At 43.4% G+C, this 24,957-nt stretch overlaps 1 protein-coding gene across 1 annotated transcript in view; it reads right to left on the reverse strand.

The window, feature by feature from the left end:
• Positions 1-258: 258 nt before the first annotated feature.
• The window catches only part of LOC103780148 (zinc finger FYVE domain-containing protein 9-like), a gene marked incomplete at its 5' end in the record, with an annotated part of 24,779 nt that continues 80 nt past the window's right edge, over positions 259-24,957 (reverse strand). Inside the window, 14 exon segments of the mRNA XM_008947798.1 lie at positions 259-739; positions 1,518-1,685; positions 2,006-2,111; positions 3,375-3,537; positions 4,906-4,986; positions 6,397-6,547; positions 9,259-9,363; positions 10,101-10,183; positions 12,580-12,804; positions 20,779-20,934; positions 21,768-21,890; positions 23,470-23,593; positions 24,364-24,533; positions 24,844-24,957. The exon segment at positions 24,844-24,957 is cut by the window's right edge and continues 13 nt beyond it. Coding sequence (XP_008946046.1) covers positions 578-739; positions 1,518-1,685; positions 2,006-2,111; positions 3,375-3,537; positions 4,906-4,986; positions 6,397-6,547; positions 9,259-9,363; positions 10,101-10,183; positions 12,580-12,804; positions 20,779-20,934; positions 21,768-21,890; positions 23,470-23,593; positions 24,364-24,533; positions 24,844-24,957 — 1,931 coding nt within the window.

The raw sequence follows: 24,957 nt of genomic DNA on the forward strand, positions 1-24,957 counted from the left end.
AGAGCAGCGCCTGCCCTCGCCTCGGCTGGCCACAAACACCAGTGCAGTTATGGCTAGGGAATCTCTCCATAGCTCTCAAGGGCTACTCCAAGCGCATTTCAACCAATAATCTGGTCAAAATAATGTAAACGTTACTTTTTAATGTCTACAGAATAACCACCGAGGGCATTGTGATGAGGTCAGTGGAGGGCTCGAGCGTCGGTTCTCACACGGTCCATCTACAAACAGTACAAGATTGGAGTTTCACTTTTTATTTACGCCCCCGTGATCTTTGCACCCGTTTGAGCATTTAGAGTACAGGACTGTTAAGTCTTTAAACATGAGCGTTTGTCTAAACAGTAACAGAAGTGTATTAGCTGCAAGGATAGCATAGCCATGTTGTAGTATAGAAGCTGCCCTGATCCTCTGGTTGTTGACAATGCATAGAAGATTTAGAATTATGGAACAACTGTCCCTCCCGCCTCCCTCCCCCCCACCCCCCATAGTGTTAACAAAAGCTTAATTTTCCAGTTTTAAAGTGCAAATGATTCAGATACAACTGCTGCTGGAACAGGTCTGAACAGAAAATGAAGTCCTCTTATGAGATGTTTTCCAGAATATAAAAGATGAGCTCCATTATGACTGGCCCCTCACTCAACTGACATGCCCCTCCATGAATCACCGGCACTAAGGCACTGTCCAGGTCATTCATGTACTGAGAGGGCAGTGGCTGTCCATTGCTCCCAGCTTGATAACCAACCTAAAAAACACAAAGAGTGGGTTTTACAGAGAGCAGGACACAAGGCTGCGATCCAGTGGGCAGCAGTAAGGGAAGTGCTGGGCAGGAGGAGCGGCTGCAGCCTCTGCCTGGAGCAGCTGGGCACTTCACCTGGATCTAGTGGGGATTAAAGCAGCTTTTCCACTTGTCTTTTTTCTCTTCTCCCCATTCCCAGTGGCTGCCTAGCCAAAACTAGCCTCTTTTTTCCTACTGCTGTGTCAGAGCAGCTCATGGAGATGGGCAGGAACCGTGCCCTGCGTGATCAGAGTAGGTCGGGCAGCATTCAGAAGCTGTCTGACAGCAGGAGCTGCTGGGTGGCAAGGGCAGCTGTCCTGCCAGGAGACCCTGGGCTCTGCTCACAGCCTCTGCAGCGCTCCCCAGGGGCCCTCCCGGCCGCTGTGAGCCGTGCTCTGGGCTCCAAGAGCACGTTTGACACTCCTGTCTGTGGCCTTGGGTGAAAGGCCAGCCTGGAGTCTCCCCTGAGCACGGGCACAGGCCTGCACCCCACAGGTCTGACTGCAGAGCGGGCACTGCTAGTGGCACGTGGGGGTCAGGCCTGTGTTAATTCAGGCTCGGCACGAGCTGTCCAATTTCAGCAGGTGGCCCAAAACACCAAAAAACGGGTAGCACCACTGGGTTAGCATCTGCTGTTGGTACTTCAGCCATTCTCTTGGTGAACAAAGTGGTGGTATGTTTCGCCTTTTTGGGGAAGAAGCAAAGGAAAAATCCCCCAAATAAACCAAAACTATTCCAGACTTACTTGATCCGAGTCGAGTGTAACACGCAGCCCAAGTTTAGTCATTCCATCTTCTTTCAACAGTTTGAGGTGAGGACAGAGTGCTAAACAGAAGGCCTTTGCTACATTTTCTGTCAGTCTGCTGTGATCAGCTGGGTCGTTATGTTGCTCATCATTTTCCAGGAAAAACACCTGAAGGAAAGGGTTAATGCAAAAGGTAACACTTGGCTTTTCTAGAAGATAAGGTTACTGGGAAATCATTTAAACTTTTTACAAAAGGAGACTTAAAGAAGTAGCAGCAGTTCAGGGATAATCAGCCAAGCCACCTTATGGGAGGGAAAAAAAAACTTCAAAAGAAAGATTTAAATAATAGTGAATTTTCCATGTGACTGAAGAACTTGCTGCTTTAGTTTTGTGAAGTGGGGAGAGCAGGTGGAGGAAGACTGGGTGGCAGCTGCAAAGCCCAAAGTGCCCAGTGCTGGGTCCTGTGCAGCTCAGTGTGAGGGACTCACCTCTGTCCACCGAATGACCTTCCCGTTGGCCTTGTACTCCGAGCCGTGGAAGATCTTCACGCTTGTTATAGACTCCATGGATTTGCCATCAATAGGGCTTACAACTCTGCAAAAGGGAGGGAAAAGGGCACGTGCCAGCTTAGCAGGGACAGGAGCCGAACAGAGACGGCTGCAAAAGAACTGTGTCAGGATGCAGGGGCTGCTGCTCTGCTGCACCCGAATCCTCCAGTGGTCTGGCTGCGGGTTTCTGCCTAACTGAGCGTTCTGCAGCTTCAACAGCTGCTGCACAGCAGCTCCACGGCACGTAGGCCAAAATTAGCCTCAGAAGGGAACCCGAAGGCAGCTCTCGGGGTGCCAAAACCAGAGATCTTGAATACGACTCTGTCGTGGTCCGCTATCAGAGGGCACCGGGTCAGGATATCCACAACCTCCTCCCCGCCCAGAGGGACAAGAGAGGGTTATAAATAAAACAAAACCCACAGGCCCCTCCTCAACCGAAGCCAAAAGCTCCTGCGCCAGCATTGAGACTGCAACAACCTGCCAGTTGTGACAGTGGTGCTGGGCCTGGAGCTTCACAGTGAGCACCCTTTTGGGAATGGGCTCCTCCCAGGCTGTGCAGCCAAGAGGCAGCGTGCTCCCTGCTGTCCCCTGCAGCTCCTACCCTCCCTGCTCAGGGAAGGACCCTCCTGCAGGTTTTTCAGGGTCAGGCCAGAGCTCAGCTCTCAGAAGGTGCTAACGCAGTAATGAGGCATTTTACATGGATTTGATTTTTATTCGTTTGTAACCTCAGTGTAGGCCAGCAACACCTGAACCACTTCTTGCACAGCCCAGAATTTAATTACAGAACCTAAGACTGACCTAGGGAGCCTGAGACTACAGAAATAGCCTTCTGCCTAGATACCGAGCCCTTCAACACTGCACCCAACACAACAGCACTTTGCCACAGGTACTTCAAGCTGCCACACACACCTTTCTTTTGGTCTAGCTAGCAGAGTCCAAATATACTTGATGGTCAGCAATTTTATTTCCAGCACTGTTTAATGCAAAGTAAGCAGCCAGAGTGCTAAGTGACCACAATATGCAGGGTTCAGCACGGAGCGCTGGAGACAGATCAGTGGTTTCCAATAACTGGAGATGAGCAATGGCAAAAAATCCATAGCTCTGACAACTTTCTAAATTGATGCCCCAAAGCTCTGGTATCTCAGTTCCATTTTCATTACATTTAATTACGTCTTATCATTCAAAATAGAGGCACACACTTGTAATTCTTATTGATTTGAAGACTCATGCACCTTATTAAGATCAATTAAAATTTTTAACAAATACAGTCAAACAGTCACCGTTCTATGTCAAGCAAATCACTACTTACCCCTTATTAAAGTTTTTATCATCTTCTACCCACTGAATATGAACATGTTCCTGAGGATCTTCAGCATCCACTTTGCCACAAGTGATGGTGAAGTCTTTCATTTCTCTCAAGGCCTGCCTCAAAGAGTCCATGTTCTCAGCAGTTATCTGGACCATTACTCCATCTAGGGAACCAAGAAATCCTCATGAGCCAAGATAAGCTACACTGAACAGAGCCTGTATCAGAAGAGAAATTTTTGCAACAGAAAGGTTAAACATTGATTCATGAGTCATGGGCAGCAATGCCACCTGAGACCATTCCTGAACTCTCAGATTCTCAGAGGTGGCACCGATGAGCACTGGGAAAGGGGGACAACACAAGGATAACGTGAGGACCATCTACCAGCTGAAGTCAGCTATAGCCGTGGCCACATCATTAGTTTAGCTTGCCTCAAAACTCGACACCTGCCCCAGGGAGCCTTCAGAAACCCTGTGTGAGCCCCTCTCCAGCCAGCGGTCTCCTCTGCTGGCTCTGAAATCAGTGTCCCAGCAGCAAGAGCTCAGAGAAGTCAATGCTTGCCTGACAAGGGCAGAAGGCACAGAAATTGGATCGCACCAGTCTGAATTGCTGCAGAAATAACTCGGGAATGATATACTTCCCCAGTGTACAGACTCCCTCCCTAAATCCACCAGTACTTCTGTTTTGCACAAAATCACCAATTTAGACCTAGAAAATGGTATAATGACCTACATATACTGACTTCCAGTGAGCTGGCTGCTCCTCAGCCCTGGGTGACCACTCGCCCACAGCCTGCACGCTCGTACAGCTGCAAGCTCTCACGCTGGCACAGCTCAAGGGGCTGCTGCTCGTGAGCAGAGCTGTGCTGACTGCACACACTGGCAGCTTGCTTATCTCACAGGCTGCAAGGAGCACACTTAAAACACTGCTGCCTGCTCTGTCACATCTGTGGTGAGGTCAGACTACAAAGAGCTGTAGCTCAGCTAACGAGCCATAACCGCTCCCAATCCAGCGTGCGCAGTCGGCGTTTATTTCTGTGATCCACCAACTGCTAAAAGAAGAACAAACAAAACCACAGAGGTACCAGCTCAACAGTCTCGACTTGCCATGTTCTCATCTGCCCACATACACGCACGTAAACAAGGCACATTCATAAGCTTGCATAATGCAGAGCTATTTGGGAAGAGAGTAAGTTTAGCAGGGCTTCCTCTCCAGGGCGGTGGATTACACCTTCCATGCTTCCTCGGCTCACCATTTCCTCATTCAGCCCAGAGCAGTGAGCTGATCACAGGCTCACAAGCCAGCTATTTCCCAGCTCACCCTCACCTCCTCATGTCCCCGTTGTACAGTACCTGGACAAGTTACTGCTCATTAAAGGAAATGGGGTTTTTTTTTTTGGCTAAGAAGTAGGATAACGTGGAAGCAGCAGCCTGATTCCAGCGCCCGAGGCGTAACAGCAGAGCCCCAACACCCACAGAGCCGAGCCAGGCAGAGAGGGGAGCAGTGAGCTTTAAGCAAGGGCTTCAGTTCTTACCTTCTACTATACTGGATTTGGCAAGGTAGCCTGAAGAGGATTTTAAAGCTCCACTGAACACGAAGAAGCTGGCACCAGTCACTGCAACAACAACACGAGGAGTGATTTAGGGAGAGGCTTCCATCAAAATAATGCCTTACTGGGACTCGGGTCTCACAGCCCTGTCCCCAGAGAGGTCACTGACCTAAAATGGGAAAAGTGCTGCCTGGAACTGTGTTGACTTTAACACACATCACAGGCTTGGACGTGGAAGGGAAATCACCCAGTCACTTCCTAAACTGGACAATAGTTTTTATCAGCCTTAGTCAGTGCTCACATGTCACTACTCCCTCTCTCCCCCTGCACACCTCTACGTTTCAGGACTGATAATTTTGGGTAACCAAGTACATATTTAACTTCTAAATGTTCCCACACAGCTGGCAAAGACTGAGAGCGAGCTGTTTATGGATCACACTGGAACAACAATCCACTGGGAAGGCCACAGCTCAAAGACATCTGATTTAAAGTAAAATTCTCTTAAATGACCACAAAGCATCCTGAAATTCCTAGTTCCATATGCACAATGAACACAAGTCAGATAAGACCATTGGTCTTGAGTGACATCCCATGCCAGTATACTCACTGGAGTGACTGGGGATACCTGCAAAACACAAAAGTTGGCCTTTGTCTTGCTTGTTCTCATTTGGAGATAGTGTCAATGTCTTTACCAGAAATTTCCCCCCCAAACCACAACGTTTACATACTCAGCACACTGTTGCTCCAGCCTTTCAGCCTATGACTCTGGCAAAAATAAAGCTTGGAAATCAGATGGTCTGAATGAGGTGAAAATGAGGAGTTTCTTGAGGATGCATTATTAGAATGCTGCTGCTGTTGGTTAGTCATGTTTACCTTTCTCTCATACTAAATCTTATCTTCCTCCTTTCATGTAGTTTAGGTCAAGCACAGGCAACCACAGCCTCACTTGCAGTCTCTAGAACTGCTCTCATGATTAAGTTGGAGGTGTTGCCTAACCCAGTTACAGCACTGTGACCTCTGGAGAGGTCACAGTCCTGAGCAGTCTTGTGCAAGGAGTATTGCCATATTTACAACCCAGAGAGCTGTTATGTGCTTTTTTTCATGTCTGCTTGATGTATGAAGTTGCTAGAAGACCTCTCAGACAAATTCAGAACAGCACCACTGTCCCAGAGAAGTGTGATGTGGCCTGTACACAGGATGCAAGCTGCAGAGTGAGCCCCTCACAGCCGAGCTCACGGATCCTGCCAGGGGAACGGAGCACGGAGGGGAGAAAGGGCAGAGAGAGCAGCCTGTGACTACTCCTTGTGTTGTGTCTCTCACTCCTAAAGCCACCCCCTCAGCCACACCAGCAGCCAGAGCTCTTTGATTGCCTACCAGAAGCTCAGTGAAACGCAGACGAGCCCGGTTCTGAGGGACTCACAAAGCCACGTGCAGGGCCCTGGGAGGGAAGGGCCCCCAGTGCACCCCCGTCCTCACCCTTCCGTGGCTGATTGTGGATGCTGATGGCCTGTGTCTGGTAGTTCCCGTCGTCGTTCTGCACACACACCAGGTGTGAGTCTGCTTTCTCATTGAAGCACGCTCCCCCTGCTAGAACATGCTCGTTGGACTTGTTCATGGCTTTCATCATCTGCAAACAAAAAGGTTTACTGTCTGTGCCCAGTTCATCCAGCAGTACCGCAAACAGGTGATTCTTGGACAGCTGAACTGGACAGAGCAAGCTTCTCAACAGGGCTCATATTCTCATGTCAGCTTTCAGCACTCAGAACCATCAACTGCTTCTGAAAAGAGAGTTCAGGTCTTACACCACCCAGTGCCACCTTTCATGTAATTAAAATAAATGGTATAAGGGATAGCTGAGCTATAAAGGTTACAAAAGTTATTATCTCCTGCTCTTTTAAAACAATAAATCCACAGGGGAAAAAAAAAATAGAAAAACATTGGTAGGAAACATCTGGCTTATTTACACATCTACAGTTGCTTATGACATAAATCATAAATGCTGTCTCCTTAGTTCAGAGCTGGACTGGCACTCGGGCTTGTGCCATTTAATGCTGGTTCTGCCATGACCAGACACCAAGACTTCAGTGTCTCTGTGCTCCACCTGCATGAACTGGTGAAACTGGGATCAGTGTTCCCATCTGAAGACTTTTAAAACAGATCTGAATCACAGACATCCAGAAATTATTTTAGTTCTCTGCAAAGGAGGCCTCCAAAAACGTTTGTGATTTATCTGCACTTCAGCTTTGCTGATTATCATCTAACATACGCCTAGTTATATGCCTTAACAAAATATTCTTACAAACTATAGAGCTTCTTTCCTTTTGTCCTCTTTTCCTCTTCACGGAGGCTCAGGCTATGAGATTTCTGATCCAAATGAAAAATGAGGGAGTCACCTATGTCTGGAATTTGTTTCAACCCCCAAAATTACATGTTTGCTTCAAAGAAAAAAAAAAAAAGAAAAAAAAAGGCAAATTAAATTACACACCACCCTCCTCTCCTCACCCCCATGAAGATCCTGATGCGAAGGAAAATGCTGAATTAGATGATATCTTTTCACAGCACTTGTACTGCCATCCTCTGCTTCCTGGAGCTGATCAGCCTGCACACTACACACAACAGACTTGTCTCTCTCCATCTGACATACAACCTTAATTATAGGGTCAGGAACATTAGCTGATGCTCACTATTGACAAACGTGCACAGGTGTAATGTTTGGGCAGGAAACTTAATTAAGATTTTGCATCAGACAACAGTGGATTTCATTATCTAGTTTATCAAGTCATGCAGCAGAAACAAGATTCTAGCTCAACAGCAGCCACCTCTGGAGCCCAGTAGTTGCTTTTAGCATAGCAAGAAACAACTGGACATGGCAACTGTGCTGTGTCACAAGGCAACTGACTTAAAACTGACAGTCACCTTTGCTAAGGGGCTGAACAGGCAACTAAATTATCTACAACTTAGTGATAGTTAAGTCAATTTTAAGAAAAAATAAGTATTTAATAGAAAAAAAAATATTAAGGTCTATTCATTACAGTCTGAGTTCTCCACATTTAATCTGTGCCTGAGATTTAAAATGAGTTTTTCACTTCATAATTTGAGTGACAGTCTTTTCTAATTAAATACTGCTTTACATGGTGAAAAAAGTACAGGTCATGTGGTTTAATTCATCTTAATTCACACTAAACGCCGATGAAAAGTTTCTAGTAATTCACCCTTTCCACTGGATTGCAAGAGATAATGTTAAATAAATTACACTTTCTCCATTTAAAAAGTTGGATCCTTGCTTCACACTGGGGAGAGAACTCCAGCACAGGGATTTTGCTAAGCTGCCTCACAGGGGAATTTCCTGGCAGCCCAGCTTAGTGCAGTGCCCAGCAGAGGCTGAAGGGAAGACCTGCAAATGCCAGGCACAGCCAACACTGACCTGCATCTTCTGTGCCAGCCCCAATTTAATTCATGCAGACTTTACTGACCTATCCCTTTTTCTCACAACTGCATCAATAATTGATACACCTTTTAACAGACCTTTTATCTTCTTGCTTCATCAGGTTCACCCTTCTCAGACTTCATGTAAGAACATTTTTTCCTGTTTTTTTCCCCCCAATTTATTTCTTTATTTTCACTATTTTACTCAAGTGCTCCTAGCAAGCAAATTCTCTCTTGAGATAAAGCTGTACTCTGCTCTGACATTACAAGAACTTTTACATGTAAATACCGTTTTGTGCAGGAGCTTTGCTCTCACCCCAACTGCTGACTGGTTTCAAAATACCAAGTTACCTCCCCTACTCTTCAGACAAAACACAAACTTAATCACCTTTTCCATTGCTCTCTTTCATTAATGTTCCAGTACAATCTCACTGGGCTTTCTCAACAGCACTAAGTCCCAAAGACACTGACTGATTTTCTCACACCAGAAATTGAGTATAAAAGATGTTGAGGGAAATTTCACATAAAACAGACAGCAATCCAACAAGTACTAATAACTGCTTTGAGTATGCATACACAATATAGATGAGAACAGCTAATGCACTTTTTCCTCCTAGTTTACCTCAGGTATAAAGTCTGTCAACTTATTTGCTCAAATTAAACTAGTATTACACCTTTTATGTAATCAGTTCAAAAAACTCAAGGAAAAAGTTTTAAGACTTTGATTAATACTAAATTAAATTGCATTCTTCCTGTGAAGCCACCCTCATTCACTTCCAAAAGATGTGTGCATTATGCATTTATCATTTGCTTTTGAGGCAGTTTTCCCTAGTGGGAGTGAATAAAATTCCTTCAGATCCCAGGTCCTGCCACCACAAAGAAACTGTACACATGTATTTCTTATAAGATTACCTCATTATATCTGTTGCTAGGAATTTTGATGCTGGTTTTTCTGACTTCCATATCAACCACTAAACCTTGGACCACAGGCAGTGTGTACTGGTAATTTCTGAAGTCCTGGCAATTAAAACAAGTTTTTTAAAGTTAGGCACAATCATCATCATTAACACTGTAGGCTTCATAACTATTCTAAATGACTCTTAGTTAGCCTGTTGAAATAATTGTAATCAGTGGATAAAAGGCAGGGAGGGATAGAAACATCATAGCTTTTAACCCACATAATGGAAGTACACAAATGAAAAAACCATCATCCTGAACTGTTAAGTCATTTCACTGATTTTCTTATATCAGAATTAATATTCTCCAGCCTTGCATGTCATCACTCTAAGTAAAAAAATTGCTCTCTGTGTTGTGTTACATCACTGGATAGATTTATTCGTTTTTCTAGCAGTGAGATTAAGTCATGCATCAAAGAGAATTTTCTATACTGAAAATATGAGTGAAGTAGGGAGAGCTGGTAACTTTGCTTCAGTTGAAGCACTGAGTATAACCAGAGAGCTGTGACTGCATGCTGTGAGGACCCAGAGCTTGTGAGGAAGGAATGTGAGCAAGTAATGCACTTGTTTCTAGACCCAGCCACTCACAGCCAGCCAGGTTTTGGATGTCGATTTGGGCACCTCGTTACAATTCACCCTGTTGTTGAAAGCTAACACCCAATATTGGTCACAGCAGGTAAATTCACCTAAACACCCACTATTTCCTCTTGCCATCTTCTAAGCCTGCCAGCTGCTATGTGCAGCAGGAGTACAGGTCTCCCCACACTGATCCACTCCCACCCAGGTCTCAGCACTTACTGCAAGAAGGTTCATAATCGTGTGTCCGGTCTCTCCAAACAAGGGCTTGCGAAACCTGACGCTGAAAAGTGGGCAGGGATAAACTAGGACAAAAGGAAACAGAAAAGGTCAGATTGAAACTCACATGCTGAGATTCTGCAGAAACAGACTCGCCTACAAACTCCTCAGCTGAATATGGGGAGCAGCGGCGTAAGAAGAGACTGGGAAGAAGACCAGAGTTTAAGAAGGAAAAGGGAAGAAGGGTTTAACACTATAATGCACCTTTCGTGTGTGTCATGGCTCCTTCCCACCACGCTAGAAACAAAGATAATTATGTGGAATGCTTACAAGTGCCACACTGCAAGCCTGAACCTAGAGATCTGCACGCTCTTTCTAAAAGCTGTTCTCAGACTACCTTTTTTAGGCTTTTCAGGCTGCTTTTCTTTTTTATGACCATCCTGCTGCTCTCCAGTGTAGCATCAATAAGCCTTTAGCTTCTGTGGCTGCCATATGTGACATTCAAGTGGTAACACAGATTATTTCACTTCCTGTTTTCATGATTTCATAAGAAGGTGGCATATTCTCTACATAAGTATGTCAAACACAATTAAAAGGACATTTACGGTATGTCAGCAATGGAAAATATCTGCATTCCTTGGCTGACTTAGCCATACTTAGAATTGCACCATGGATGTTTTACAAGTGTAGTGTATGGATCTGGCTGCATGACATGATGTTGCAGCAGAAGCCATAATCAGGTCTGGAACATGACTCATGCAGTCACACGTAATGCCAAGCTTTTCTAAATGCATATTTGAAGGAAGGCTCCTGAACTATCCTCAGGCAAACTCTCGTTTCCCAAAATGCCACACGTCTCCACAGTTCCCAGCGTAGTCAGAAGGGGCTGCAAAATGTTCAGGAAGCTTGAATAACATCAGCAAGATTTCCTGATAGAAATCAGCTCCAGCTTCTGCACAGTGATGGTATCTGGGAAGCATCACAGCTCCTCCACACACACCATGCAGTGTCCCGAGGCACCCAGGAGTGCTGAGTTCCCTGTGTCTGCCACCCTGGCTGCATACAGCAGCCCAGCTACATCCCAGGCACACAGTTCCCCCAGCCTGAGCTGTATGGTTCCTCTGCAGATGATCAGCAGATGTTTTCTGCACATCTAGCAGCCTGGAGTGACTCCCGCATCTGATCTGCTGCACATGCAGCGGTACTGGACAAAGGGCTGAAATCTAGTAATTGCACCAAAAAGAGGATGTATCCAAGGAGGCCTGGGACATAAATGCAGCCCCTTCTGAGAGGGGACTGAGGAAGTGACCTGCAGTCACAACTGTCACAGAACAAGTGAACATGCCTAAATCCAAAGCACAGCCACAGAAATGACTCAAAACTCAGCCTCCCAACGAACATACTCAGAGCAGGCGCTTCTGTTTGTGAACATCAAACCTTTTGTTTCCCTGCTCAAAAACAGATGTCACATCCAAAATATGTGCATCTTTTCTTTTGTTTTTCTAAATGTTGATGAGAATAAATAGACTACTTAAACTCAGGGATACACACAAAATCTTACACATCTTTAACACTGATGTTTCTTTGGATCAGTTTAACCTGCCGCCCTCATCCTCAAGAGGCAAATTTTGAGGATTTCCTTTATCCTTTCCAATAACATAGGTACTTTATGAAAAATTAGCAATGCTCCCTAAACATCACAAATTAAATTTACAAATCCCTATAAAGTACATTTTAGAACACATTTTGTTATATAATTCTGAACAAAAATTAACAAGTAATTTTCATTTTCACAGTAATTCAGATTTACAGGGTGTGCTGATTAATACAGCAGACAAGCAAGACACCAAATTTTTGGCCCCTCGTGGTGGACAGATTTCCAGTAATCTCTTTGCTCCAGTGATGGCAAATGTCTTTTGAAAAAGAGTTGATCATAACTTTATGATAATTTCATGCTAACAGCTAAGATTTTGTTGGTTAAAGTACTCTCTCCAGCCTATGTGTTACTAGTTGCAACAGAAGTTTTGCAACAGACTGGCACCTCAGTCACCCCTGCACACACACTGTTATTCTCTGGAAAATGAACATGGTTTCAAAAACCAAAAGCAAATGCTCTTTGATTTCAGCATGGAAAGAGCTGAACATCTCAAAGGCTCTCCTTTGTCCTAACTACACCAGCTCTACCAGACTCGTTCTGCACATAACTCTCTTTCAGGTCACCAAGTGAACTACAAACAGCTGCTCAGAACGAGATTTGTGACCACAAAAATCTCCCTGATCAGCCAGTGCAGCAGTAAAAAGGCTGTGGGTGATAACCCCACCTCAGTACAGCTGGACACCATGTGGGGATGAAACACAACGTTTCCTGCCTGTTTAAGCTTCTGTGGCTTTTTGACAGGTAACGATTTAGGGCTGCATGTGCTCTAAAGCAGAATCTATCCTCCTGCAGAAACGCCTGCAGCCAGAAGAACACGTTACTTACGTCTGTATTCAGCTCCAAGCCTCAGCATCAGCCGAATGGGGAACACTTTTGCCCAGGGAGTCTCCCACTTCTGAATGAGGATGCCAAACAAGTACGGGGGGGTTGGGAGCACCAGGTCTTGCAGGGACTGATACGTGGCTGCAACGTACAAGAACCCTCCGTGTTCTTTGCTTCCAAGGAAGCTCTGGCTGAAAAAGGAGTGTCCCAGGTTGCCAACAACGTTACCTATGAACAAAAATGCTCGTTACTTCACTAGGTTGAGGCTGTATCAAGAATTTAAAGAGTTTTTCAGAAGGGAGAAACAAATCCATTTTAAACTCGCTTATGCTTCCTGAAGCATTACTGTCTATTAACCACACAACAACAATGATTTGCTGCACACAGGGCTCAGGTTACCTCCTGCACAAAGTTGTGTAAGCTGCTATGGAGTAACTGCTGTAGACTACAGCCACCAAAGCCAAGGTGTAAGCTCCACCTTTAGTAATCCTTGTACTTAGTAACTACCACTAGCAGGAAGTCAGTTTTGTAGGAACATACTCACATAACTACACCTGACTGAGCAAGCCATGCCTGCAAATGTTACCAGGGCAGCAACAGACACAGCCACCAACCTGCCACCTCTCCTGGGGGAGCAGGGAGGGAGCCTGGCCTCGGGCATTGCTGGGAGCTGCCTGGTTCAAGCAGTAGAAGCAGTGTAACAGAGGGGATCACAGAATGTCAGGGGTTGGAAGGGACCTCCAGAGACCATCGAGTCCAACCCCCCTGCCAGAGCAGGACCATCTAGCCTAGGGCAGGTGGCACAGGAACGCATCCAGACGGGTCTTAAAAGTCTCCAAGGAAGGAGACTCCACAACCTCCCTGGGGAGCCTGTTCCAGTGCTCTGGAACCCTTACAGTAAAGAAGTTCTTCCTCATGTTGAGGTGGAACATGGTGGGACAATGCATCCCAGGGGTAGCCACGGAAGAGGAATGATAGCTCAGGCCAGTATTGCTGCAATCTCCCCCTAGCACTACAAAAGCACCTAAAGAAAGGGTGTTTTCAGTGTCTTCCAGATATCCAAGGGGTTTCCAGCACAGAAGCTGCTGTTGACTGAGCTAAACTTTTAGATCCAGCTGCAATTCAAGGGGACATGTGGATCTGGTAAAACAATGAATGCCCACTAGTTGTCCTTCCATTTAGGCAAACCACTAGGGTGCCTGCTCAGACATATCTGGGTCATTGTAAAAATTACACAAAAGAGAGTTTATTTAATTAGTATCCTTAATGTAAAACACAACTGAGAGAGACAGGGGAGAAACATCACTAATTTTTACTCACATTCTTACTCTTTGATGCTCTTAATTTCAAAAAAACATTTACACTGGGATGGCTGAATGAATCTGAATGTTGATTAGATTATTATAGCATCCAACGCAGCGTTTAACAGCGAAGCGAAGAGCCATGGTGTGATTCCTTTTATCAAACAACAACATCATGCAAATAATGTACAGAACAGCTGATGGCAATTCTCCATAGGAAGATGAGAATATTAATTCACAAAGAAAAACACAAGTAATTTCAGAGAGCACAGTGTGCTTGATCACACAGCTCAGGAGGAATCGCATGGGTTTGAGGCACTCATGAAGGCCCCCTGGGCTTCTGCAGTAATTCCAGGCTTTCCCACCTGCAGGCAGAGACTGCTAAGTAGGAGTTTCTGCTCCTTCTCCAGCACCTCATAATGGAGTGTTTATATTTTAACTCAAAGCTGGACAGTAACTAGAGTTTCTCCCTTTTACACACAAGAGACACACACAGTCACAAGAACACGATGTTTTAAGAAAGTAAAAACATGAGTCACAGGAGTGCAACTTTGACCTCCTCAGTAACACGAGTATGATCTCCAATTTTATACTGCAAAACAGCCTAAAAATCACAGACAGGCACTTAGGAATGCAAGAAAAAATAATACAGTAGGTACAGTTTTAGGCAGCAATGGAAAAGTTAACCAGTGAGGCCCTTCAATTCTCTCTTTTACACTGAACCCCTATGCAAGTCCCAGGTCCTAGCAACTCCCCATGAAGCCAGTGCCAGCATCAGAATAAAACAGCTATTCCACTCTGGGGATGTGGCCATGCTACTCTGCATCCCTCCAGACCACCTTGGTACAATCACCACTGAGTATTGCCTCCTTCACACAGGATCCTAGGACCTCCAGCTTTAAATATAGCTACTGGCAGGTCTGTAAACAAAAGGCTCCTTTTATATCCTTTTATACCACAACTAACCACACAGTTCAGGGGTTTTCCTTGCTATTTAAATCTGTGGGCACCGTAGTGAATTCTTTTTTCCTCTACTCACGAGGTGCTGCACAGACTGTGTTCTGAAATTTTCTGTTCAAATGTGGCAGGCTTTGGCAGCCCAGGCACCCCTTGGCAGAGTGAGGATCATCTGTAGCTTGCCACTGCCCTGTGAAGCCGATTTGTAATTTTACAGACAGGCACATCAACCCAGATCAGATTCCAGAACTCTTCCAGTGGCTACAACTTCTGTAATGCTCAGCTGAGCACACTTGATGAGAAGTAGCCACTCGTCAAACCGAAGGACCAGCATGATTAGAAGAGCCACGTCCAACGCTGTCAGCTGCTCAGGCATTGATCCTGCCCATGTGCAAATGTGTTTCTCTGCCAGCCTGTACCATGGCCCTACTGCCTGCTCAGGGAACACACTGCTAATGCACCAGCTCAGGCACCCTGCTAGTGAGCACAAACTGATGTATCCATTGGTGCTCATGGAGATTTTCTCTCATCTAAAATAGCTGCTGGCACCTTTCTATCTCAACTCCACTCGTTTGCTTTTACAGTTCCCACCTACCCTCACCAAACTCCTCTTCTTAATTTATACTTCCTTTTTCCCTTTCCATCTGTTCTTATCCAAACAGAACCTACAGGCCTGATATTAAAATTGCTTGGTGAGCTTCTTGATTCCAACAACATGACCATAATAATCCTTTCTAAACTTAAAACATATGAAGCATTTGAACAGCTGAAGGGAACTGAATTCTGAGGTATTTTCTGTGTGGCAGAGGCTAGGCACAGTGAGGCTGTAGGACAGTGCCGAGACGTGTGACACTGCCCACTGGGGTGACAAAGCAATCAGGCACTTCCACTTGTGACTGATGCCCAGTGCTGCAGCAGAAGAGGATGACCACTTATTTTTTCCATTTCAGGAGATGGAGCTTCAAGGCTCACACGCTTGGGATGCCTCAACAAGAAGTTTTTCAGCCAACAGAAACATGAAAAAATCCCTCAGAGTGGAATCAGCAACTCTGCTGTTCAGCACTTTGCTACCATAAACCACAGTGTTATAAATGACTCCCTTTGACACATGCAGCTCCAACAGTACAAGCTCCAGTAGGGCACCAGCATTAAGAGGACAAACATTGGGGATTAAGAAGTTGTGGTGCAATTCATTATTTACAAGAGCACGCGAGAGCCTGCTATGTGCAGAGCATGCCAAGAATCAAGTGTTTTCCTGCTCACCTCTCTAGTGCCCGTTTCAAGCAGCAACCCAAGTCAAAAAGCCTTATTGGGCTTTAGGCTTGGCTCACAAACATTTCTGCTCCAACCAGGGGTTGTCAGCCTTTCCTGTCACATCTCTGAAGGTAGTTCCCAGTCAGGGCCCCACTGCTAAGCTGCTCTTACCAGCCTCACATGGTCAAACCCAATCCACTGCACTGTTAATGCATTTTAAGCGTAGAACTCTGTTTTAGAAGCTTGTAGAGAAAGGATAGCTATTAGAAAAGCCATCCAAACAAAATCTATCCATCTTAAAAGCATGTAATTTAGTTTACAAAAACCCAACAACTTCCTTTCTAAAGAGGTAATCTCAGAGTGAACAGAAAGGTGCCTTTCCTAACATTAAGTTCCAGCACCTGACAACAGACAACTGACATTAGTTAGGAAGTGTTTTAAGAGTGCATGATGCATCTAAAGCAGCTCTGCAGGAGGTCAGTACTTAGCCTCTTCTCAGTTATGCTGGGTTACCCTTGACTTTAAATCCTAAACAGCTCTATGAAGTCCTTTTAAAAAACATGCTTTTATCCACTGACGTTTTTTTCTCTTCAGTCATGATCCATGCTAATTTGAATTCTTCACTTAGGTATCTTCCCCTGATGAGCAATGTACTTTGCACATCAGTTGGGCAATCCCTTCTGGACTATTTATACCATGAAATGTAAAGAAAAACATATTCCTGCATTTGTTCGTTGCCCTCAATATGTGGTGAAGCATATTAGAATGTAGAAGAATACAGAAGAATATAGGTGCTTTTGCCAAAACCAGTGAGGTTAAAATCCCTAATGCCTGCTTCTTTTGGCTAGTCCCAAGCCAAAAAGTCCAGTCTCAGGGAATCATATACATATGGCTTGGGCACGTTAGCTGCATCTGCCCGGCCTCACTCCACTGTCATCAGCAACAACCAAGAACTGCCAAGTCCCACACCTTCTGCCAGCATCCCAAAAACCCAAGCCTTCCAAGTTCTGCAACCACAGATTCAAAGGAATATTCACCTGGGAACAATCTTGCCAGATGGAATTTCTTCAAGAGCACATGAGCACATACTCTTTGGAAAAGCAATACAGACCCAGTTGCTACCACACCAAGAGCCACAAAAAGACAGACAAAAGAACATGAATGGCACAACGCATCTGTAGCATAGGCCAACACTGAGAAAAAACACATGAAACTCAACATTCAAAGTTCTGACCATGCTCAGCATCTTTTTATTGAAACACAGCACCAAGTAATTTGCAAACAACTCACATTATTAAATGAAGTATTATGTCTCTTGCTATCACTGAGTAGCAGCAGCATGCTGGTAGCATCCAAAACGTCCTCAAACTATTCTGTGGCAGTCTTCCAATCACTCACACTTTATATGATCAGTTTGGTTTTGTACTCATCTTTCCACATTACAGTTGCAGGGGTGTATTATTCACTCAGTTAATCTGTTCTCTGTTCATCTACATGGGCTTCTTTACAGATCTATTCTGTATGAGCTACTACCTTATTCAATTAAAACCAGGCTGGGCAAAAAAAAAAAAACCACACAAAACCGACTGAGATGGAGTCACTCTCACTCAGAATATCCCCAATCCCAGGGTGATCCCAAAGCCATTTCAATCAGTTGCCAGATTTGCATTTTCACTACAAAAGTCACAGTAGCATTTATTGTATTCTACCAAAGAGCTGATGCACTGGGACATATCTGGCAGCTCTATATTAACACATCCAACTGCCTCAAAGTACCCATTCAGACGGACAGAAGTTCTCATTTTTCCATTCACTAGACCTCCTGCCAGGCTTATAGCCAACAGACAAGGATAATCATGGGATTACTACTACAACAGTACAACTACTACAACCACAGCAGAAATCATTAGCTTTCAATTTCAGAACAAGAAAAGCAACACAGCAAGGAGCTTGATGACAGAGAGGCCAGGGGAAAAATAGTGATGGGCACTGAACGCTGATTAACCTTCATTAACAACTTCACAATTTATTAAAACTCACATGCCCACAACTTACAGTAAAAAATGCCATTTTTCCTTCAAAATCTCTTAGTCGTTTTACAGTTATACAGTCCTAACACCACACCATAACTTGAGAACTTCCAGTAGCAAAACTAATGAAGGTTCAGGGTGATGCTGCACCAGCCTGGCACCTTACCTGTGATGAAACAGGAGAGGAATCTGGAGGACAAGCTGCAAAGCCCTGAGTGTGGTCAGACTAAATGTTCCTGCCTGCAGGTCTGAGGCCTGGGCTCTGCTGCCACTGCCTGCACGTGCTAGAACCATACCCTGCAAATGGCTGACAGCAACACCTAGCACCAAGGACAGGATTTGACCCCAAGAAACAAGTGATCCCCTGAGAAAAGCAGAAACGTCTGGGAGGAGACATGAGTACACACAAGTTTGTGCTTCTGGGCTTGAATGCAGAATTCAAGCTTGAGCAAGAAGAGCCAGTAAATAAATGTGACTCATGAAAAAATAAATTGCTATAGATATGGGTTTTAATTCAATAAACGCAAGGGGAATGATGTATATTTCATCTGAAAAAAAAAAGCAACCCAAGAAACCCAAAATCACTTCAAAACATAGTCAGCATCACTGACAGTAATTCTTGTTTCCATTCCAATAAAAAAACCTATGTCTTTTTATTTTATGATCATTTTTAAGAAAACATTTACTAAAGATGATAAATGAGAAACATCCACACAATATATTTCAATTTCCTGACGGCAAAAAAAAAAAAATTTAAACCAGTATATTATATAATGAAAAATGAAGCTGCAAGGCAGGGTTTTCAACAGAGTCTAACTTCTAATGGGAATTCTTGTTTACTCTAAATGTCTATCATCCACTGGCCAGGAGAGGTGCAGTACCTCTGAAGTGAACAATTTTGGAAGCATGGCTCCATCACCAACAGTGTGCAAGCTGCTGATCACTTCTAAGGGATTACAACCACCAAACTGAAACCTCTATAGCATCATACTCTCTCTCTCTGGCTGAATAACATTTAAAACAGCCAGAGTTGCAGACATGTGAATCAGACATGTTTGACTTGTCCCTGTCAAACACATGACTTGGAAAGAAAAAAGGCTGGATGGAGAGAAAGTGCATCACAAAATGCTATGGGAATTTATCAGGGTGCTATGTCCTGCAAAACCCTCCGTGCAGATTGGTATTACACAACAACTCAAGGTGTATGCCTATTTCTACTACATGTCTGAAGTACAACACAGAGCAAATCCTACCAAAGAACATCACACAGTGGAATTCTTAAACAGCAGAACTTGGTTTCTGATTAAGAATTGTACAATAGTAAGCAGCTCTCTGCACCAGTGCAACTGTAGGATATCAAATTACTACCAATACAGCACTATAAAAATAATTCCAAATACATTATGTAGGAGTTATAAATTATGCATTTCTGTAGTGTAATCATACAGAACTTCATTGCAATATACACACCAAGCCGGATTTATATCTGCAATATACTTATAGATACACACACATATGCAGGCAATTTTTCCTATCTATCTGCCTCTGAAAAACCATAATTAGGGGACAAAGCACTGCAAATTAAGAGAGGTTTGGAAAGGTATTTGTTCCCAGTGCACAGGAGATCCATTATGACCTGTGATAACAGTACATTCTGAACCTGGCAACCTCTCTGCACAAGCCGACCTTTGCCGGATCAAGACATTTTAGGGAACAAAGATCTTTTTCATTATTTTATTGAAATGTTGGATTCAGTCACTCCAAAGGCATTGCAAATGATATGCAGAGCCCTTTGTAAATGTGTTCTCAGTATATAACCTTAATGTGCTCCATTTTCGCCTCTGGAAGACTAGCTTAATTTTCTAATACATGGAACCAAATACTTGCACTTCTCCTTGAGCAACAATTTTTTAATCCTAAGGTCCAACAATAGCTAAAAGTGGAAGCCCATTTCCTAAACAAATGTAAAACACATCAAGGTTTACATAACACAATTTTGCAATTGAGATACTCAAATTCCGAATTCAAGGATCATTTCTGAACTACTTGGTTTGGGGATATTTAACACACTATCCACAAGGATTCTCAAAATTTTCTTTTTGTATCTTTAAAACAGCCACCCTGACTTCAAGCTGAAAAAAAAAAAATATTAGAAGGAATGTCATTAGTGTACCCATGAGCCCTGCTAAGTATTCTACTACACTCACTGCTAAATGAAGCACAGCACTAATTGCAGATACGTTAGCAGTATTGAAATCCTTACCCCAACACCCAGCAGAATCAGCCAGCGCAGACACTCAGCAGTGGCTGCTGAACACCAAGCTGTCACAGGCAGAGTCCTCCTGCTCCACTGCTGTAATAGTCTATTCAGGGCCTTCAGAGCCCAAATTTCTTTGTTCTGCTGGCACGCATAGGAAAGCTGGAAGATCTCTGGGGCACTTCCCAGGTTACCGGCAGCTCATTAATACATTTCTTTGGTAAGATGAATAAACACTGGATACTAATAACCAATAACAAATCATCCTCCTGTCATCTTTGATCCTTATTATCTTTTTATATTATTTTATACAAGAAGAGCCATTTGCTAAATAAGGAAAACGTGATTATCTGACCCAGTATGATAAGCTATTCAAACCATTTTTAACAGAAAACATTCCTACCTGCTAAGGCATCCCGGTAAACTTGCACAAAATGGTTAAAGATATCCTTAGGCAAACACTTCTCATCAGGCAAACACTGCAAGAGAATGACTATCTCTGACTGCCCCACCGCATGCATGCCTTTTGTAGTGAAACACCAGCACTTCCTGTTCACATCTGCAGAGAGGAAAACGTTGACCAGAAATCAGAATTTCATAAAACGTGCCTGAATTCCACTAGAGGAAGAAGCTCTTCCCACAATCAGTTTTACAGCATCTCGTTGTGGTACCTGTCACCCCAGACAAATCACATTCTAAATCTGTTACCCTGCAAGCAAGAACATCCAAAACAAAAGCAGATCAGTAACACCCAGTTTATAGCTAAGGAAGAGCCAGAGCATCACAGCTCCTGGTGTGATTTTTGGGATTAATACCACAGAACAGACTTTTTAGCAGTTTCTGTATCCAAATTAAAGGACAGGACTTAAATGGGAATGAAGGAACCCAAGAAAAGGTCAGGCTGTTGGCTGTGCAGCTCATCATCCTGACAGCAGCATCTCCCCTATGATGGATAACTGGATGTCAGGTGTTTTCCTGAGACATCATTTTGTGGTTCTGCTTCACATGAATGTTAGTGATGGCACATGCTCCAAGCTCACAATTCATTTGTTGAGCATACTAAATAATTGATATAAAATCTTTCATCCAGCAACCCAAGGAAGAATGAGTGATAAAATACCTTGCCCTACCTACCTGGATGAGAAACATGAACCTCCAAACCTTAAACTGGAGGTATCAGTCTAGTTTATATTTTCCACACAAAAGTATCTGTACTGATGTCTAAATCACCAGAAAAGAGCTTATAGTAATTTAACTTAATATGGCTAAGTACAAAATTTTCAATCCACACACATTTTCAGAGACTATACTACCAAAATGCTGTTCCTGCTAATAACATACATAACATTTCCCATCTCATACCCCAAGCCTTATTTAATAATAAAAACTTACAATTTACTATTTTTACCATGGACAGCAAGTTAGCATTTAAAACAAATACAAGAGGGTCAGGGCCACCATCTTCCAGCTGCTGCATGACAGAGATCTGAGAAGGTCTCTCTTCTACAGCATAGTCTAAGAAAGAAATTAACACATGGTGAAGTCTTTAGCTTACTGGTATAGTACTCTATAATCAGATCACCCAAATTCTGGTGCTTTTTGCTTTTATGACTTTCTAAAGAAAACAAGTATTTCTGGTTTGATTGATTGTTTCCTAGACTGGTATTTTCAAGCTCTAACAGCATTTATGTGCATAACCCCTGTACATCCTTTAGAAAAAGTGCAGCATCAGTCCTGGACTACAGACACTGAGACGTGGTCTACCCCTGTGTCACATAACTTACACTTCCTGTGCAACAGCTACTAGGACAATAATAATGATGGAAACACCACATAAACCAACATTTTTAATAAATCATAGAAGGTCTAAATCCAGTGTCAAATGGATCTCAACATGAAGCTTCAAAGATGTCTGTAGTGTCCCTGTATGATTAGACTCAGATGACTAGCAAATTAAATGCTTTCATCCACGTGATTAAAATCTTCTCTGCACTTAGGCTTTAACAAAATATAGCTACAGTGATGCAAACAGATTTTGAAAGAAATGTATTACCTTTCCAGCTCCAAATTATCTGTAAAGAAAGGTAATTTCACTTTCTAATGTGAAAAAAAAAATTTTTTTGGAATCTTTTTAAACAGAATTACAATATCAGAAGTAAAATGCTTCAAAGAAAATACAGTCTGTGACAGCGTATGAAACAACATCAGCTTAGCATACGAAATACGATTTATGTGAGGTGAGCTATATAAAAGATGAAAGGCACATTGTAGTTTCACTCCTTTTTTTGTGGAGGAGACTGAATAATCAGGCACCCACTCTAACAGCTAACACAGGATGGAACGGATTTGTTTTAAAATCAAATGCTGCTCACATTTTGGTTTTGATACTATCCTGAAATAAAAGCTTCCTTCCAACTTTATGTTAGAAGTGCACTGTATCAGCAAAATATTTAACAGGAATACAAAAAATCAAAGATTAAAAATTAAGGTAATCCCAGGAATGTATTAAAGGACGTCATGAATCAGACTGTGGAAAACAATTGTCAGATAAACAGATATTTTTTTCTAATCTTTTAGCAATTAGCTTATAATTTTCTGACTCCCTCTTCCATTTGGATGCTCTGGTAGGAAACATTAAAATTACTAAAAGCTTTACTGTGGGCCAAGATGTGCAATAGTGCTGTTGAATGCAGTACACTGGGATGCCTCAGACTGAGAGGATGTTCCAAGAGAATTTCAGAGAAGGGAAGCATGAATATTCATAAAGCTAATTAAAATATATCTCTATGTGAAACATTCCCCACAGTCCGATTAGTGAAGATATTAGCACATATTTCTGGACTGAAGTTAATTTTCTTTTTGCTTTATGTTTTAGTTCTTACAGTAATTTCATTGCAAGATGGGGTTCTTCCTGGATGCTCCTAAGGATCAGTGCTGCAAATGGGTGTCACAACCTTTAACCCTGAGTACCTCCTGTGAATTTCTTCAAATATTCTGCATACTGCCAGCATCTTGTTTTTAAAATAAACACAGTAACTATTAGGTTAATTGCAACTGGTAAGCATAAAAGCTAACTGCCAGATTATTTCCTCACCTCCTTTTACTCCAGTGGAGATGAGAATTGGAGGAAGACCATCTTCAGGAATTAGATTCATTGCACTGCCAACAGGGCTGCCAACCTGAGTTATGTTTCCCGAGAATACAGAAGCATTATCAGTCTACAAGAAACAAACAACAAGAGAGGCCAAAATTACAAAAGTAATGATGATGAAAATGTAAGAGCCAGCTGACTAGACTACCAGATGTAGGTGAAGGAATCTGTGTCTACTGGAGAACCAGAAGCACCAAGTAATTTGGCTCTTTAACAAGAGCTGATCATGTGATGACTCCTGTGTGTGAGCTATTACCAAGAAGCCTGCTTACACAGGGACTGCATTGCCCCTCTCTAGCACCACACATGCCCAGTTTTTTTACAAAGTCTAAACGTACCTATGGCCATCTGAACTTTTTGCAAAGTCTCAGTTTGACTCCCATGGGGTATGGTGGATTTAATACAGTTAGATTGTATCTGTGCTTTCTTGCATACATCGTTTCATGAGAGGTGTCAAACTATTCTTCTGCTTCATGCTGTGACAATCTTACTGTTTCAAACTCCTTGCTGACCACAACTCAGCTTTTTTAAAGCATGCATTACATGAACATCCTTCATACACAGGCTGCACAGCCAAACATTTGCCACCTAGCAAACAGACTTCAGATGTTGCTTAGTGCTTTGCCCCTTAACAGTCTATTCAGTTCAAAATATATGGTTGTTTCAGCACTCTGCCACATTAAAGTAAGTGAGGACACTTGCTACACAACATAGGAAGACAAGCCTCAACAGATTTCTTCCATCAGTCTTCCTGAAATCCCCACAGAAGCTAATATACTATCCCTGACCAAAGCAAGTGTGGTGTTTGGAGCAGTGGGTAGTGCAACACTTCCTTACTTCTGCTGATAAAGTGTTATTGGTCACGGGCTTTGATGGATCATGAGACACTGCTAAGGCTCCTGTGGAAGTTGTCCCAGCCACTGTCAGTTTTGCTGCATCAGCAACTTCTCCATTAGGTAATATCCCGTCAGCAAACCAAACACGCCTTTGTTCTCTAGGTTGAGCCACTAGAGAGAACATAAAAACACCCCAGGATTTAAGATCTCACAACAACATTGACTGAAAAAATTGAGTGCACAGGAACACAAAGGGAGAAATGGGGACTGGAAGGGATTTAAGACATCACCAGTGCACTCCCTATGGCAGCATCATGCATAAACACATCTGCTGAGAAGAGTTTACTTGTCCTTAAAAACCTGATGTCCCTGCTGAGGGCAGGAATATCACAGCTGGCATTAACCAGGGTATCTGGAATGAAGGCATTCTTTCCAAATTCTTACTACAGGGAAATTGAAAAGAAAAAAGAAATACTCTGACCTTCTGCTCCAGGATGCTTTAAAACTCCCACAGGTACCATGACAGTGGGAGGTGGAGAGCTCAGGGCGCCCGAGGCCTGAGCCTGCTGCAAAGGAGGGATCGTAGAACAGTATT

This window comes from Merops nubicus, unplaced genomic scaffold, assembly GCF_000691845.1.
Source record: "Merops nubicus isolate BGI_N331 unplaced genomic scaffold, ASM69184v1 scaffold24919, whole genome shotgun sequence".
Taxonomy (NCBI): Eukaryota; Metazoa; Chordata; class Aves; order Coraciiformes; family Meropidae; genus Merops; species Merops nubicus.